At 56.5% G+C, this 15280-nt stretch overlaps 1 protein-coding gene across 2 annotated transcripts; it reads left to right on the plus strand.

Annotated features, from left to right (window-relative positions):
* The first annotated feature begins 712 nt into the window (after window positions 1-712).
* On the plus strand, window positions 713-15062 carry LRFN1 (leucine rich repeat and fibronectin type III domain containing 1). Of its 2 annotated transcripts, none has more exons than XM_037991652.2 (5): window positions 713-814; window positions 3239-3271; window positions 5442-5496; window positions 6205-7647; window positions 13349-15062. In XM_037991652.2, the coding sequence occupies exons 4-5, from the start codon at window positions 6242-6244 to the stop codon at window positions 14244-14246; spliced, it is 2304 nt and encodes a 767-aa protein (XP_037847580.1). In that variant the 5' UTR covers window positions 713-814; window positions 3239-3271; window positions 5442-5496; window positions 6205-6241; the 3' UTR covers window positions 14247-15062. The 2 variants fall into 2 exon arrangements, with proteins under 2 accessions (XP_037847580.1, XP_072872605.1); XM_073016504.1 differs by lacking the exon at window positions 713-814 and adding an exon at window positions 967-1117.
* Window positions 15063-15280: the final 218 nt, after the last annotated feature.

Consider the following 15280-nt stretch of genomic DNA (forward strand, 5'->3'; position numbering starts at 1 on the left):
ATGGTTTGTGGTTCTGGTGGCTGTAGAATGTGGTTTGGGTCCCCAAAGGGAGTCAGGCACCATCTGGGATTTGGCTGACATATGGTCTGAAGTTTCCCTGGATGTTAGGGTATGATTTGGGGTCCCTGAGGGAAGGGGTGTGGTCTGGGGGTCCGTCTGAATGTTGGGATATGATTTAGGGTTGCTGGTGGGGTGGTCTGGATCCCCTTGGATGCTGGGATATGATTTGGGATTCTTCTGGGTTCCGGGGCATAGTCTGGGGTTCCTGACAGTGTGTGGGTCATAGTCTGAGATCAAGCAGGAGAGCAGGGCATGATTTGTGGTCCTGGGTGGCCCTAGGACATCGCCTGGGTTCTCAAGAGGTGAGGCCTGATCCGAGGTCCCCTGGGTATTAGGACGTGATCGGAGGTCTCTGAGGGGAGATCCGGGGTCTCCAGGCCAGTTGGGGCGTGGTCTGGGGGGGTCTCCGGGGAGGCCGGCGGGGCTGGGGGTGGGGCTGGGGAGGGGTCGGGGGCGGGCCCGCGGCGGCTCCGCAGTGGAGAGGGGTCTGCGGCGGACTCGGGGCGGGGATCCCGGGTGTGCGACCGCCCCGCCCGCTCGCCCGCCCCCACCACTCCGCGCCCCCTCCCCCCCTTGCGGCGGCGGTGGCGGCGGGCGGCGCGGAGGGCGGAGCTCGGCGGCGGCTCGGGAGGGAGGGCGGGAGGCGGGAGGAGGCGGCCCCGCGGCACCGCGCCCCCTCCCCCGGCCCTCCCCCCACCATGGCGCGGAGCGAGGCGGCGGCGGCGGGGCCGGGCCCGGGGCCCCCCCGGGCTGGGTGAGCGCGGCCCGCAGCGGCCGGGGAGCGGCGGGCGGGGGCGCGGGTGTGTGCGCGGGTGTGAGCGTGCGAGCGTGCGAATGTGTGTCCGCGGCGCTGCGGCGGGCCCGGCGTGCGCCCGCGCGGCCCTGTGTGTGCCCGGCGCCGGCGTGTGCGGCTCCCTGCCCGTGTGGCCATCGGGTGTGCGCGGGGTGTCGAGCCGGGCCGGCGTGTCCGGCTGTGCACTCCTGTCCCCGCGAGCGGCCGCCCCTCCGGCTGTGTGTCTGGGGGCTGTCGCGCGCCCATCGGAGGGGCTGTGTGCAGGTGTGTGTGTGCGTGGGTTGTGTGCCCAGGTGTGGGTCCCCCCAAGCCCGTGTGCGTGCGCGGCTAGCTGCGCTGGGTGTTTGTGTCCGGGTTGGATGTCCATCCCCGGGTCTGTGGAGCCGGGTGTGCCCGCTCGGGTGTCCATTTGTGTGTGTGTGTGTGTGTGTGCCTGCGGGTTGTATGTCTCCGAGGGTGTGTATCTCTGAGTCCACGGCAGGTTGCCGGCTTGGGGGCTGAGGCTCGGCGCCTTGTGGGTCCAGGCCTCGGTGTGGATTTGGGGGAGGGGAGTTCACCGCTCCCTCGGTCCATGTCAACTAGGGGGTCCTTAGCGGTCCTCGGGGAAGCGGCCATGTCTTCCCCTTCCCGGTGGTTGGGGGGGGGGGATGGGCAGCCAGGAGGTGGACAGATGGAGGGGGGATGAGAGGCCGAGAAATGGACAGATGGGCCCTGAGGTGGGGGTTGGGGGGGCGAAGACCCGGCCCTTCCCCACCCACTCCACCCTAATTCCCCCACCCGCCAGACATCTGCAGATGGAGCCAGAGTTACCTCCATCCTGATGGCCAGGCTGGGGGACCTTTGGGGCTGCTGGTGGGAGGATCTCCTTGAAATGGTGATCTAGGACTCAAACCTCCAAATCCTGAGTTTCCACCTGCTGAACTCTGACCTCTGGCCTGGCTTGTGCCCTGGTTTTTTGGGGGTGTGAGGGGGAGGATGCTGAATGTGCTGGAGGGATGTTGGGATTTCTTGGGCCTGGGAAGTAAGTAGGTGGGGTGGTGGGGGGGTGCCTCAGGGCTGAGAGGGATGTGTGTCCAAGACTGTGTGAGTGTGAATCTGGGCCTGTCTACTGACTATGCTACTGTGGTTCAGTATTTTCTGTGCATTTTTAAGTGTGTAAATCACAGGACTGTTGTATGAGCATGTGTCTGTCATGAGTGAACACCTTGGTGTGTCTGCAAAGGTGGATCTTTTTGTGCCTGTGTGCATGTTCCAGTGTGGATCAACCTCCTATCTGTATGCTTGTGGTTCTCTGTGTGTGTGTGTGTGTGTGTGTGTGAGGTGTGTATCTGTTGGCGTGGTGCTGTATCAACTTTGCAACATGGAGATGTGTGAAGTTGTATGAGTGTGGGCATTGAAGAGTGTGCACTTGTGTGTCTTTGTGCAGGTGTGTGTGTGTTTGTTAGGTGTGTGTGCCCCTGTGTGCTGGTGAGTGTGCAAGGTATATCTGTTGTAAATGCATGTACCTGGTTGTCTGTTAGGGGGCACATGAGTTTCTCTGTTGTTTTTGTGCATTTGTGTGTGTGAACGTGCATGGCAGAGTCAGTCTTGTACGTGTGTTGTTGCATGCAGGTGTGTCAACCTTGAGGGTATGTACCCATCTATGTTGTCTGTTTGTGTTTTGGTGTTGGTCTCTGGGGAGTGGGGTTGTGTGTGTTCAGACATGTATGTGAAGGACACGTGTGTCTGTGCCCTGGCACAAGGCTGTCCCTACTTCTGGGTTCAGTGGGTTTGAGGCCCACGTGGCATGACCTCTGGTATGCTGGGGTCCCTGGATACAGTGTGTCCATGTGCCAGGCCAAATGCCCATAGAGGGCGGCGGGCACACAGATCATGTTGCTGTATTCATAGAAATCCGGATGTAGAGACTGGGGTTGTGGGCTTATGTGGGTTCTGACATGGCCACACATGTTGGTGTGGGCAACGGTATCATGGCAAGGATGGGAAACTTTGGCCCTTCTCCAACTCTTGGTACCTTTCAGGACTTTGTAGTTGAGGGACTGGGATGTAAACTCTTGGGTTTTAAAGAAGGGCCAGGGGTCTGGTCTGGACTCTTGGGTCAGAGAGAGGAGGGAGCTAGGGTTCTTCGCTCCTGAAACCCCAGAGGACAAAGGGCTAAAGTCCTCGACTCCTGGGCTTTTGAGGGTGAACAGCCCTGAGGCCTAATCTCCTAGGATTCCAGAGAGGACTTCTGGGTTCCTGTGAGACTATGCAAAACCCGCCACAGGAGGACTGAGAGAGTGATCACACCAGGGACTTCCTTGACTGGGATGGTCTCCAAGGCAGGATCTGGTGCCCAGAGAAGAGCCAGAACGATGCTAACAAGGTGGTTGTGTTCCTTTGCAGGTGCTGGCCCAGGCCCTGACTTCCTGAAGAGAGGTGAGTAGAGCTGTAAGGCTTCAGAGAGTGAGAGATGTGGGGTGATGGGGCTCACTGTCAGCCAGCTGGGGGTCTGGAACCCTGCCTTGTATGGATTTCAGTTCAGGGGATGACAGTTTCCTGAAGGACCAGATGCCCACCACTCTGCCCAAGGCTGGGGAGTGGTGACAAGGTCAGGAACATCAAAGTTGGGTGAGGCTTGCGGTGGCCAGGTGGCTCTGGGGAGCAGGTAGGTGTTTTAGGCCAAGAGACACTCATTCTCAGGATGGTTAAGGTGGTTGGGAAAGCAGGGTTTCCTCATGATATCAGTAAAGGATACAAGAAAATGTCAAGATATGAAATGATCCCTGCATTTAGAGGGTTGAATGAATATGTTTTTGCATTTTGTGTGTGCGTGTGCATGGGTGTGGGAAGATCTCCTGATAGCCTGGCTTGCTGGTGGCTGAGAAAGCTGGAGAAAATAATAATAATAATAATAATAGTAATAATAATAATAATAATAGCAGCAGCTCCCATGTATGTAGTGTTTACTTTGTCAGGAACTATTCTAAGCATGTCATAAAATATTATCTCATTGAATCTTCATAGCAACCTTATGAAGTAGGTGCCATTATTATTCCCATTTGACAGATGAGCACACCGAGGCACAGAGAGGGGAAGTCCCTTTATTAAAGTCACACAGTGGGGAGGTGAGGTCTGAACCCAGGCAGTAGCGTGGATTCTGTCCTGCAGTGCTGCACTGCTCTCCATAAATGTTAGCTATTTCCATTGCTATTATTATTCCCTCCATTTGAGTCCCACCCCAGCTGTTGGAGGCGAGGCTCTGGACTTCTGTTTCACAGACTGGGGTTCTGAGCCCTGGAGACCCCGCAGCCAAGCAGGTGCAGACTCGGGCTCCTAATTCTGGAGTCCCCCTTTCTAGGCCAGAGTTTCCAGTACATTGTAGAGTAGTGATCTATAGGGAGCAAAGGACAGGTTTGGGGTGAACTCAGAGATGGTAGGACACCCCGATCCAGCCTCTTTTTCCGCCTTCAGCCTGGTCATTGTCTCCCTTAGTCGCCGTCTCTTTCCTCCTCTGTCTATGTCTCTCTAATACTGTCTCTATTTTTCTCTCCATCTCTGTGTCTCTCTTTTCTGTGTCTCATTCTTCGCTCTCAGTTTTCTGTCTGTTCACCTTCCTTTCAGACTCATTGTCTTTTTGTCTCTCTGTTTCTCTCTGAATCTGTCTCTCTCTCTTTGCCAGTCCACTTCTCCCTCCCCTCGTCTCTCCCTGTCTCTCTTCACCTCTCTCTCTGACTTTCCTGGTCTCAGTCCCAGGCCCCCTCCCCAAGGCCAGGAAGATCAAAGCCACCTAAGGCCATAGCCCCAAACACAGATTCCCAGGAGGTAGGCCAGCAGGGGCTAGGACACAGGGCAGGGTGGGGTGAAAACAGTTTCAGGGACGCCCCCTTCCCATCCTTTCCTCTTCACCCCCCGCCCACCTTGTGTTGTGATGGGAACTGACATGTCGTGGGCTGCAGCCGCCGCAGGGGGAATCCCTGCCGGAAGGTTTTGCCTGGAGCAGAGACATAGCGTGAGTGTGCGAGTGTGTGAGTGTGTGTGTGTGTGTTGTGTGTACCCAAAGATGTGAGCATGAAAGTCTGCCCTGCTTGGGAGCTCAGCTGAGCCCAGGATGAAACTAGACCTCAGAGAAGAACTTCCTGAGGCTGAACTGGAAGACTCTGATGTGTTTTTCTCAGTCCCTCCCACTTTCACACTCTCCCTGCCAATGCCAGAGGTGGGAGGGGGGAAAGCCTTAACATTTATTGAGTACTTACTGTATGCCAGGCATGTTCGGTGGTACATGAATGAAGATGGTACAGTTATCATCCCAATTTACAGATTAAGAAGTTACAGCCTAGCTAGGGGAAATCGTTGGCTTGGGGGTCACAGAGCTAGCAAAAGGGGAACCAGGATTTGAACCTGACTCCGTTTAATTTCAAAGTACTTACTCTCAATAATAGGGCACTGTTCTATGCCTGGTACATATTAAGCACTTCATGATCATGATGATGATTGCTGACATGTAATAAGCATATTTTATGTGCCTGGCACTATTCTAAGTATGCTATGTTCATCAATCCATTTAATCCTCACAGAAGTAAGGCCTGTTTCTGTCTCCCTTTTACAGATGAAGAAACCGAGAATCAGAGAGGTTCAGACACTTGCTGGAGGTCACGCAGCTAGTAAGTATCAGAGCTGGGATTTGGAGCTAGGGAGTATGGCTTGGACAGCTAGGGCCTTAAACCATAGTTAACAGTGATTTTTAAAGAATATTTAGTGGGTACTGGAGGGCCCAGGCTGGCCCAGGTGTCACCCCTCTGGTTGGGAGATCATGAGAGGTTTGGGAGCTGCTACAGGAGGGGCAGAGGTGAGGGTGGGACACACAAGGTAGGGGCAGGGGTAATCTATCAACCAGTATAGAAATATTTTTATTTTTATTTGTTTTTTAAGATGGAGTCTTGCTCTGTTGCCCAGACTGGAGTGCAATGGTGCAATATCGGCTCACTGCAACCCTCACCTCCCTGGTTCAAGCGATTCTCGAGCTTCAGCCTCCCAAGTAGCTGGGATTACAGGCGACTGCCACCACGCCCGGCTAATTTTTGTATTTTTAGTAGAGACGGGGTTTCACCATGTTGGCCAGGCTGGTCTTGAAATCCTGACCTCAGGTGATCCGCCTGCCTTGGCCTCCCAAAGTGCTGGGATTACAGGCGTGAGCCACCGCGCCCAGCATGGAAATGTTGTAACCTGTTGTTAATAGCTGATAATGGGTCCTCTCACCATCTTAGGGAACCCAGCTGTAGGGGTAGGGGAGGGATCCAGGTCTGACTTGTAGCAAGACATCCCCTGGCGGCCAAGTCCCGTCCCTGGGTAACCGGCTCCTTCCCCGGCAGGTCTCACCTCCCACCCCTCCTGCCTTCCCACTGCACCATGGCTCCTGGACCCTTCTCCTCGGCCCTCCTTTCGCCGCCGCCCGCTGCCCTGCCCTTTCTGCTGCTGCTCTGGGCGGGGGCATCTCGTGGCCAGCCCTGCCCCGGCCGCTGCATCTGCCAGAACGTGGCGCCCACACTGACCATGCTGTGTGCTAAGACCGGCTTGCTCTTTGTGCCGCCCGCCATCGACCGGCGCGTGGTAGAGCTGCGGCTCACGGACAACTTCATCGCGGCCGTGCGCCGCCGAGACTTCGCCAACATGACCAGCCTGGTGCACCTCACCCTCTCCCGGAACACCATTGGCCAGGTGGCGGCTGGCGCCTTCGCCGACCTGCGTGCCCTCCGGGCCCTGCACCTGGACAGCAACCGCCTGGCGGAGGTGCGCGGCGACCAGCTCCGCGGCCTGGGTAATCTCCGCCACCTGATCCTGGGAAACAACCAGATCCGCCGGGTGGAGTCGGCGGCCTTTGACGCCTTCCTGTCCACCGTGGAGGACCTGGACCTGTCCTACAACAACCTGGAGGCCCTGCCGTGGGAGGCGGTGGGCCAGATGGTGAACCTAAACACCCTCACGCTGGACCACAACCTCATCGACCACATCGCGGAGGGGACCTTCGTGCAGCTTCACAAGCTGGTCCGCCTGGACATGACCTCCAACCGCCTGCATAAACTCCCGCCCGACGGGCTCTTCCTGAGGTCGCAGGGCACCGGGCCCAAGCCGCCCACGCCGCTGACCGTCAGCTTCGGCGGTAACCCCCTGCACTGCAACTGCGAGCTGCTCTGGCTGCGGCGGCTGACGCGCGAGGACGACCTAGAGACCTGCGCCACGCCCGAACACCTCACCGACCGCTACTTCTGGTCCATCCCCGAGGAGGAGTTCCTGTGTGAGCCCCCGCTGATCACGCGGCAGGCGGGGGGCCGGGCACTGGTGGTGGAAGGCCAGGCGGTGAGCCTGCGCTGCCGAGCGGTGGGTGACCCCGAGCCGGTGGTGCACTGGGTGGCACCTGATGGGCGGCTGCTGGGGAACTCCAGCCGGACCCGGGTCCGGTGGGACGGGACGCTGGATGTGACCATCACCACCTTGAGGGACAGTGGCACCTTCACTTGCATCGCCTCCAATGCCGCTGGGGAAGCGACGGCGCCCGTGGAGGTGTGCGTGGTACCTCTGCCTCTGATGGCACCCCCGCCGGCTGCCCCGCCGCCTCTCACCGAGCCCGGCTCCTCTGACATCGCCACGCCGGGTCGACCAGGTGCCAATGATTCTGCGGCTGAGCGTCGGCTCGTGGCAGCTGAGCTCACCTCGAACTCCGTGCTTATCCGCTGGCCAGCCCAGAGGCCGGTGCCCGGAATACGCATGTACCAGGTTCAGTACAACAGCTCCGTTGATGACTCCCTCGTCTACAGGTGGGTGCGGGTGCTGCAGTCCCAGAGCCGCCTCCCAAGCCCAGGGGGACCCTCTCTCCCACCTACCCATTCCCTTGGCCTTCTTGCTCAGCCAGGGTTCTAGATGGCTGAGAGAGTTGTCCCTGCCCTCCGGTGCCCTGTCTCCTCTCTCTATTTCTTACTGTCTCTAGTTTTCATGCTTATAGAAAATATTTGCTGAGCACCTACATGAACCCGACCAGGGCTGGGCACTGGAGTCCTAACAATGACTGAGCTTAGCATGAACCCTGGCCTCATGGGGCTCATGGTCAATATCACTGCTCCCCAAAGCAATCTGATTGTGCACCTCTTCAGTTAAACATTTTGGAGCGTGAAATACACACACACATTTACAGTGACATTTATTTATTTGTTTGTTTGTTTTGAGACTGAGCCTTACTCTATTGCCCAGGCTGGAGTGCAGTGGCACAAACTCAGCTCACTGCAACCCTCCGCCTCCCGAGTTCAAGCGATTCTCATCCCTCAGCCTCCCAAGTAGCTGGGATTACAGGCACCCACCAACACACCCAGCTAAGTTTTGAATTTTTAGTAGAGACAGGATTTCACCATGTTGGGCAGGCTGGTCTCGAACTCCTGACCTCAAGTGATCCGCCTGCCTTGGCCTCCTAAAGTGCTGGGATTACAGGTGTGAGCCACCGCACCCGGCCTACAGTGACATTTATATTTATAAATTATATACCAGTACTACTGTACCAACACATTGGGTACATTACAGAAACAGAAAACAAAACATATGAGAAAAATACGTTATTTCCACCCTCCCTTGGGTTTGAAGCCATTGCCCTCGTGTGGACAAACCGTATGGTGTCAACAGACATTTTGAAAAAAGAATTATATTCTCCCATCACCTCCTTATTCTCTGGCTTTCACCTCTCTGTTCTCTACCTTGTCTGCCCTCATTAGGCACAGAGCCCCTGCTTTGTGCAAAGCTGTCCTGAGCTGGGTGCTGGGGACACAGGGAAACCACCCAGTCCCTGTCCTCAGGGAGCTCATAATCCAACAGGTGGTGGCCCATAGTACATTATGAGTTACAGCCCTGGCCTTGCCATGTCTCTCCATCTCAGTAGTTTTTTTTGTTTTTGAGGCAGGGTCTTGCTTTATCACTCCAGGCTGGAGTGCAGTGGTATGATCCTAGCTCACTGCAGCCTCAAACTTTTGGGCTCCAAGCAATCCTCCTAACTCCTGAGAGTAGCTGGGACTATAGGCATGCACCACCACACTGGGCTAATTTAAAAAAATTTTTAGTAGAGACGAGGTCTTGCTATATTGTACGGCCGGGTCTTGAACTCCTGGGCTAAAGGGATCCTCCTGCCTTGGCCTCCCAAAGTGCTGGGATTACAGGTGTGAGCCGCTGTACCTGGCCCATCTTGGTAGTTTTTTGGTATGGCTCTCTGCCACAGAATTGGCACACAGTGGGCACTTGATAAATGGTTGTTTGCCACATGGATGTCTCTCCTTCTAGCTCTGCCTCCCTCATGCACATTACAGACCACCAGTTAAATGCTTCAGTCCTGTGCCTGGCTTCACATGGAGATGCCAGAGGGGCTGGAGCTGTTTCCCTACCTGTGGAGAGCCCCAGCTCCTGGCTGTCAGATCTTCACTGAGAAACCTGCCTCTTGGCCTCCATCTCTACCTTTCCAGTGTTTTCTTGGCCATAGGCCTGGCACATAGTAGGTGCTTTCCCAGTTTTGGTTGAATGAAAAAAAATGCCTCTTGGCCAGGCGCGATGGCTCATGCCTGTAATCCCAGCACTTTGGGAGGCCAAGGCGGGCGGATCACTTGAGGTCAAGAGTTCGAGACCAGCCTGGCCAACATGGTGAAACCCTGTCTCTACTGAAAATACAAAAATTAGGCAGATGTGATGGCACGTGTCTGTAATCCCAGCTACGCAGGAGGCTGAGGCAGAAGAATCGCTTGAACCTGGGAGGTGGAGGTTGAAGTGAGCGGAGATCGTGCCATTGGACTCCAGCCTGGGCGACAGAGCAAGATTCCCTCTGGAAAAACAAAAAAAAGCCTCCCTTTTCCTTTGTCTCTGTCTTCCTAATTTCCCTCTCTTCTTGATTCTGGTCCCAAACACTGAGTAGATGCCTACTGTGTGCCCATCTTGTGCTGGGCCCTGGGCCTACTGAGATAGCTTAGATCCTGGCCCAGCCTTACAAACATAAAGACAAACAAAGGAACAAAACACAAACCCTCACAATGAACTTCCAAGCTTGCTACTTCATTTGATATTCCCAACTCCACTATGAAGGCGCGATGACCCCCTCTCCATTTCGCAGACAGAAAAACTGAGGTTCAGTGGGGGATGTCACTTGCCCAAGGTCACACAGAAAGTAGCAAAGCTGTCCTTTTTACTCTGACACACATTTGTTGGGCACCCACTGCTTGGAGGGGAGATGGATAATATATTTCTGTAAATAATTCTTAGCTTCTGTGACTCTCCACTTCTCTGTCCCTCTTTCCTTTGCTCTGACCCATGGCCACCACATGGTGGGGTGAGGGAGGTTCACAAGCCCCCAGACCCTGCATGGATGCAGGTGTTGATGGCCCCCTGTCTCCAGCTGGGCAACAGACCCTGGGACTCTTCTCTTCCCCGTAGGGCCCCCAGTTCCGGTTCTCTAACTCCCACTGCAGATTCCTATGCTATGGTGCCACAGGGGTTAACTTCCTCACGCTGTCATGGGCGGAAGTGACAGCCAACCAGAAGCCTGCTTAGCTGCTTGCTTCGATGTTGCAGCCAATTAGAGACACTTGGGCTCAAGCTTTCTTAAGGAGCCAGCCTCTGTCCTTGAAAAGGGGTGGGGGAAGCCCCTAGCAACTGGCTATTTAGGGGAAGGAGCAAGTGGAATCCAGAGCTCTGGAGAGGAGAGATGAAGAGAGGAGGAGGAAGGCTTAAAGCCAGAGTGACTGAGGGTGGCTGGGGTGGGTGGCAGTGGTCTCTGAAATGGCAGTCAGGGGTGGGTAGAGTGGAGTTGGAGAAGCGGGTGGACCTTTATGAAGGGACGGGGCACTGATTGGAAGTCTTTTGGTGGGAGGGTGGCTGTTGGTAGTGGGAGAACATCCTGGAGGTGGGATGACAGAGGCGGAGCTTCAGGGCCAGAAGGTGGCCCTGCTGGAGGGGAAGGCGAAGCATCGGAGAGATAAGTAGGCCTTTGGAGGTGGGGGCGTGGCCTGTCAGAGGTGGTGGAACTTGTTCTGCATGGTCCCATGAGGAGGAAGGGGTGGTCCTTGTCTCCCGGGACCCACCAAGAGTCTTTGCCTGAGAGGAGAGCTTGTGACGTTGCATCCTGGCCATGCAAATCAATGTGGACCGGGCAGTCCAGGTTTAGCTGAGGCTGGACATGGCCCACAGTGTGAAAAGGGTATGCCCAGCAGAAGAGGGCCAAGGCCTAGTAGGAATGGCCCTCCAGAGGGGTAGATCTTATAGATGGGAGGAATGCAATGGGCTGGACAGTGTGAGCCACAGCAAGGGTTACTGGCCAACACAAGGTGGGATGCAAGCTAATGATGATATCATTAGGTGCCAGGTCCTGGCTATGGTAACTTATTCATTCCTCATGCCATCTCTATGATGTAGGAATTATCATCATCCCCGTTTGGGGAAAATGAGGCACAGGGAGGTTAAGAAACTTGGCGAAGTTCGCCAGGCATGGTGGTTCATGACCGCAATCCCAGCAATTTGGGAGATTGAGGTGGATGGATCGCCTGAGGTCAGGAGTTTGAGACCAGTTTGGCCGACATGGTGAAACCCCGTCTCTACTAAAAATACAAAAATTAGCCAGGCGTGGTGGTGGGTGCCTGTAATCCCAGCTACCTGGGAGGCTGAGGCAGGAGAATCGCTTGAACCCAGGAGGCAGAGGTTGCAGTGAACCCAGGAGGCAGAGATTGCATCATTGCACTCCAGCCTGGGTGACACAGGGAGATTCTGTCTCAAACAAAACAAAACGAAACAAAAGAGAAACTTGCCTAAGGTCACAGAGCTAGCAAGTGGCAGAGGAGAGACTCAAACACGGGCAGTCTGGCCCCCAGACTCTGTCATCATCTTAACCACTTCTCTACACTAGCCTTCATTCAAGGGGAGGGGCCTACAGCAAGAAAGGAGTATGGTGTGTGCTTAGCTACGTTTGACCCCTTTATGGAAGAAACTTACCTGGTAGCATGATTTGGTGACTTCTGGTGGCACATGAACATATGAGGTGGTTGCCTTTAATATCTGGACAAGGAGCAGGGCCTGCAGTCTGGATGTGGCCTACACACAATAGGGGAACCATCCCTAGTGGGCCATTGTGGGGTGTACCGCCATGCCTGGCGAACTTTGCCAAATTTCTTAACCTCCCTGTGCCTCATTTTCCCCAAATGGGGATGATGATAATTCCTACATCATAGAGATGGCATGAGGAATGAATGAGTTACCATAGCCAGGACCTGGCACCTAATGATATCATCATTAGCTTGCATCCCACCTTGTGTTGAACAGTAACCCTTGCTGTGGCTCACACTGTCCAGCCCATTGCATTCCTCCCATCTATAAGATCTACCCCTCTGGAGGGCCGTTCCTACTAGGCATTGGCCCTCTTCTGTTGGGCACGCCCTTGGGAAGCCACGGTTCATTTGGTTGGGGAATGGCCTGTAGCAATGTTGGAGAACATGTAGTTGAGGGACTTGGAAACTGTGCCCAGGACATAGACAAAGCTAGATGTTTTTTTGTTTTGTTTTGTTTTTTGGTTTGTCTGTTTTTGTTTTTTGAGACGGAGTCTCAGTCTTGTTGCCCAGGCTAGAGTGCAATGGCTTGGTCTCGGCTCACTGCAACCTCTACCTCCCGGGTTCAAGTGATTCTCCTGCCTCAGCCTCCCGAGTAGCTAGGATTACAGGCGCCTGCCACCACGCCTGGCTAATTTTTGTATTTTTAGTAGAGACAGGGTTTTACCATGTTGGCCAGGCCGGTCTTGAACTCCTAACCTCAGGTGATCCACCCTCCCTAGCCTCCCAAAGTGCGGCATTATAGACGTGAGCCACTGCAGCCGGCCAAAGCTAGATGTTTTACCCAAAGGTGCTGCATGCAGATGAGGGGGAGTGACCTGCATCATGGTTTTCCCTGAAAGGCACGAATATGTATAAAAGAGGAACTAGAAGAGCATCCATTGTTCCAGTAGGAATATGACAGGCGCTGTGAGTTGACCTTAGTGTCCACCTGAGTGGGGGATGGGGCATGCAGAAAAGGGGAGGTGGCCAGTGTTGCTGGCCCAGTTTTGGGGTAAAATGCCTAGATGAAGGACCTTGGATGGTAGTTGTCCTAGCAAGAGTGAGACATAGCTAGGGAGCATGTCCCTTGAGGGCAGGGCTTGAAAGCCATAGCACTTCTCCCCTGCAGGAGCCCGGATATGCAGAGGAGGTAATATGAATGATAGATATATTGTCCCAGTGGCTGATGGGACACAACCAGGAGGTGGGTCTGAGGGCGGGGCATGCAGATGAGAGGTCCTGAAAGGGTGGGAATATGTTGATGGTGGCGGGGCTTGAATTGCTGCTGTTGTCTCAGTGGCGGGTGAGACTTCAGTAGCAGGGTTTAGTCCCCACTGTTCACCATGGGCGGGGCATAAAGCGAAGGGGCGTGGTTCGGGGGGTGGGACTAACCCCGCCCTGACCCCGCCCCCTCCTGCAGGATGATCCCGTCCACCAGTCAGACCTTCCTGGTGAATGACCTGGCGGCGGGCCGCGCCTACGACTTGTGCGTGCTGGCGGTCTACGACGACGGGGCCACTGCGCTGCCGGCAACGCGAGTAGTGGGCTGTGTGCAGTTCACCACGGCTGGTGATCCGGCGCCCTGCCGCCCGCTGAGGGCCCATTTCTTGGGCGGCACCATGATCATCGCCATCGGGGGCGTCATCGTCGCCTCGGTCCTTGTCTTCATCATTCTGCTCATGATCCGCTACAAGGTGTACGGCGACGGGGACAGCCGCCGCGTCAAGGGCTCCAGGTCGCCCCCGCGGGTCAGCCACGTGTGCTCGCAGACCAACGGCGCAGGCGCGGCGCAGGCCCCTGCCCTGCCGGTCCAGGACCGCTACGAGGCGCTGCGCGAGGTGGAGTCCCAGGCCGCCCCCGCCGTCGAGGCCAAGGCCCTGGCGGCGGAGGCGGCATCCGCAGAGCCGGAGGCGGTCCTTGGACGTTCTCTGGGCGGCTCGGCCACCTCGCTGTGCCTGCTGCCATCCGAGGAAACTTCCGGGGAGGAGTCTCGGGCCGCGGGGGGCCCTCGAAGGAGCCGATCCGGCGCCCTGGGGCCACCAACCTCGGCGCCCCCTACCCTAGCTCTGGTTCCTGGGGGGGCCGCGGCCCGGCAGAGGCCACAGCAGCGCTATTCGTTCGACGGGGACTACGGGGCACTATTCCAGAGCCACAGTTACCCGCGCCGCGCCCGGCGGACAAAGCGCCACCGGTCCACGCCGCACCTGGACGGGGCTGGAGGGGGCGCGGCCGGGGAGGATGGAGACTTGGGGTTGGGCTCCGCCAGGGCACGCCTGGCCTTCACCAGCACCGAGTGGATGCTGGAGAGTACCGTGTGAGCGGCGGGTGGGTGCCGGGACGCCTGGGTGCCACAGACCAAACGCCCAGCCGCACGGACGCTGGGGCGGGACTGGGAGAAATCGCAGCGCCAAGACCTTGGACCGGAGTGGAGACGCGCCCTTGCCCCCGGGAAGGGGCGGGGCGGCCTCGGGCTGCGGCTCGAGGCCACGCCCCCGTGCCCAGGGAGGGGTTCGGGGACCCGGCTGCCGGCCTCCCCTCCCCTACGGACTCCTCGACCCCCCTCCTACCCCTCCCCCCGCGCGCTCGCGGACCTCGCAGGAGCCGGTGCCTTACACAGCGAAGCGCGGGGAGGGGCAGGGCCCCCCGACACTGCAGCACTGAGACACGAGCCCCCTCTCCCAGCCCGGCACCCGGGGCCGGGGCGAGGGGCCCATTTCTTGTATCTGGCTGGACTAGATCCTATTCTGTCCCGCGGCGGCCTCCAAAGCCCCCCCACCCCATCGCACTCACATCCCTGGTCCCGTCGGGTCTGGCTTGGGGTCCCCCTTTGTCTGTTTCCCTCGTTTGTCTCTATCCTGCCCTCTTGTCGTCTGTCTGTCGTGCCTGTCTTTCCCTATTTGCCTCTCCTTTCTCTGTCCTGTCGTCTCTTCTCCCTCGGCCCTCCCTGGTTTTGTCTAGTCTCCCTGTCTCTCCTGATTTCTTCTATTTACTCATTCTCCCGGGCAGGTCCCACTGGAAGGACCAGACTCTCCCAAATAAATCCCCACATGAACAAAATCCAAAACCAAATCCCCCTCCCTACCAGAGCCGGGACCCTCCGCCGCAGCAGAATTAAACTTTTTTCTGTGTCTGAGGCCCTGCTGACCTGTGTGTGTGTCTCTGTGTGTGTGTGTGTGTGTGTGTGTGTGTATGTGTTGGGGAGGGTGACCTAGATTGCAGCATAAGGACTCTAAGTGAGAATGAAGGAAGATGACTAACTGGGGCCAGGGGAGACTGGCAGACAGGCTTCTATCCTCTGAGAGACTCAGAGGTGGGGAATAATCACAAAAATAAAATGATCATAATAGCAAAC

This window comes from Chlorocebus sabaeus, chromosome 6 (genome assembly GCF_047675955.1).
Source record: "Chlorocebus sabaeus isolate Y175 chromosome 6, mChlSab1.0.hap1, whole genome shotgun sequence".
NCBI lineage: Eukaryota > Metazoa > Chordata > Mammalia > Primates > Cercopithecidae > Chlorocebus > Chlorocebus sabaeus.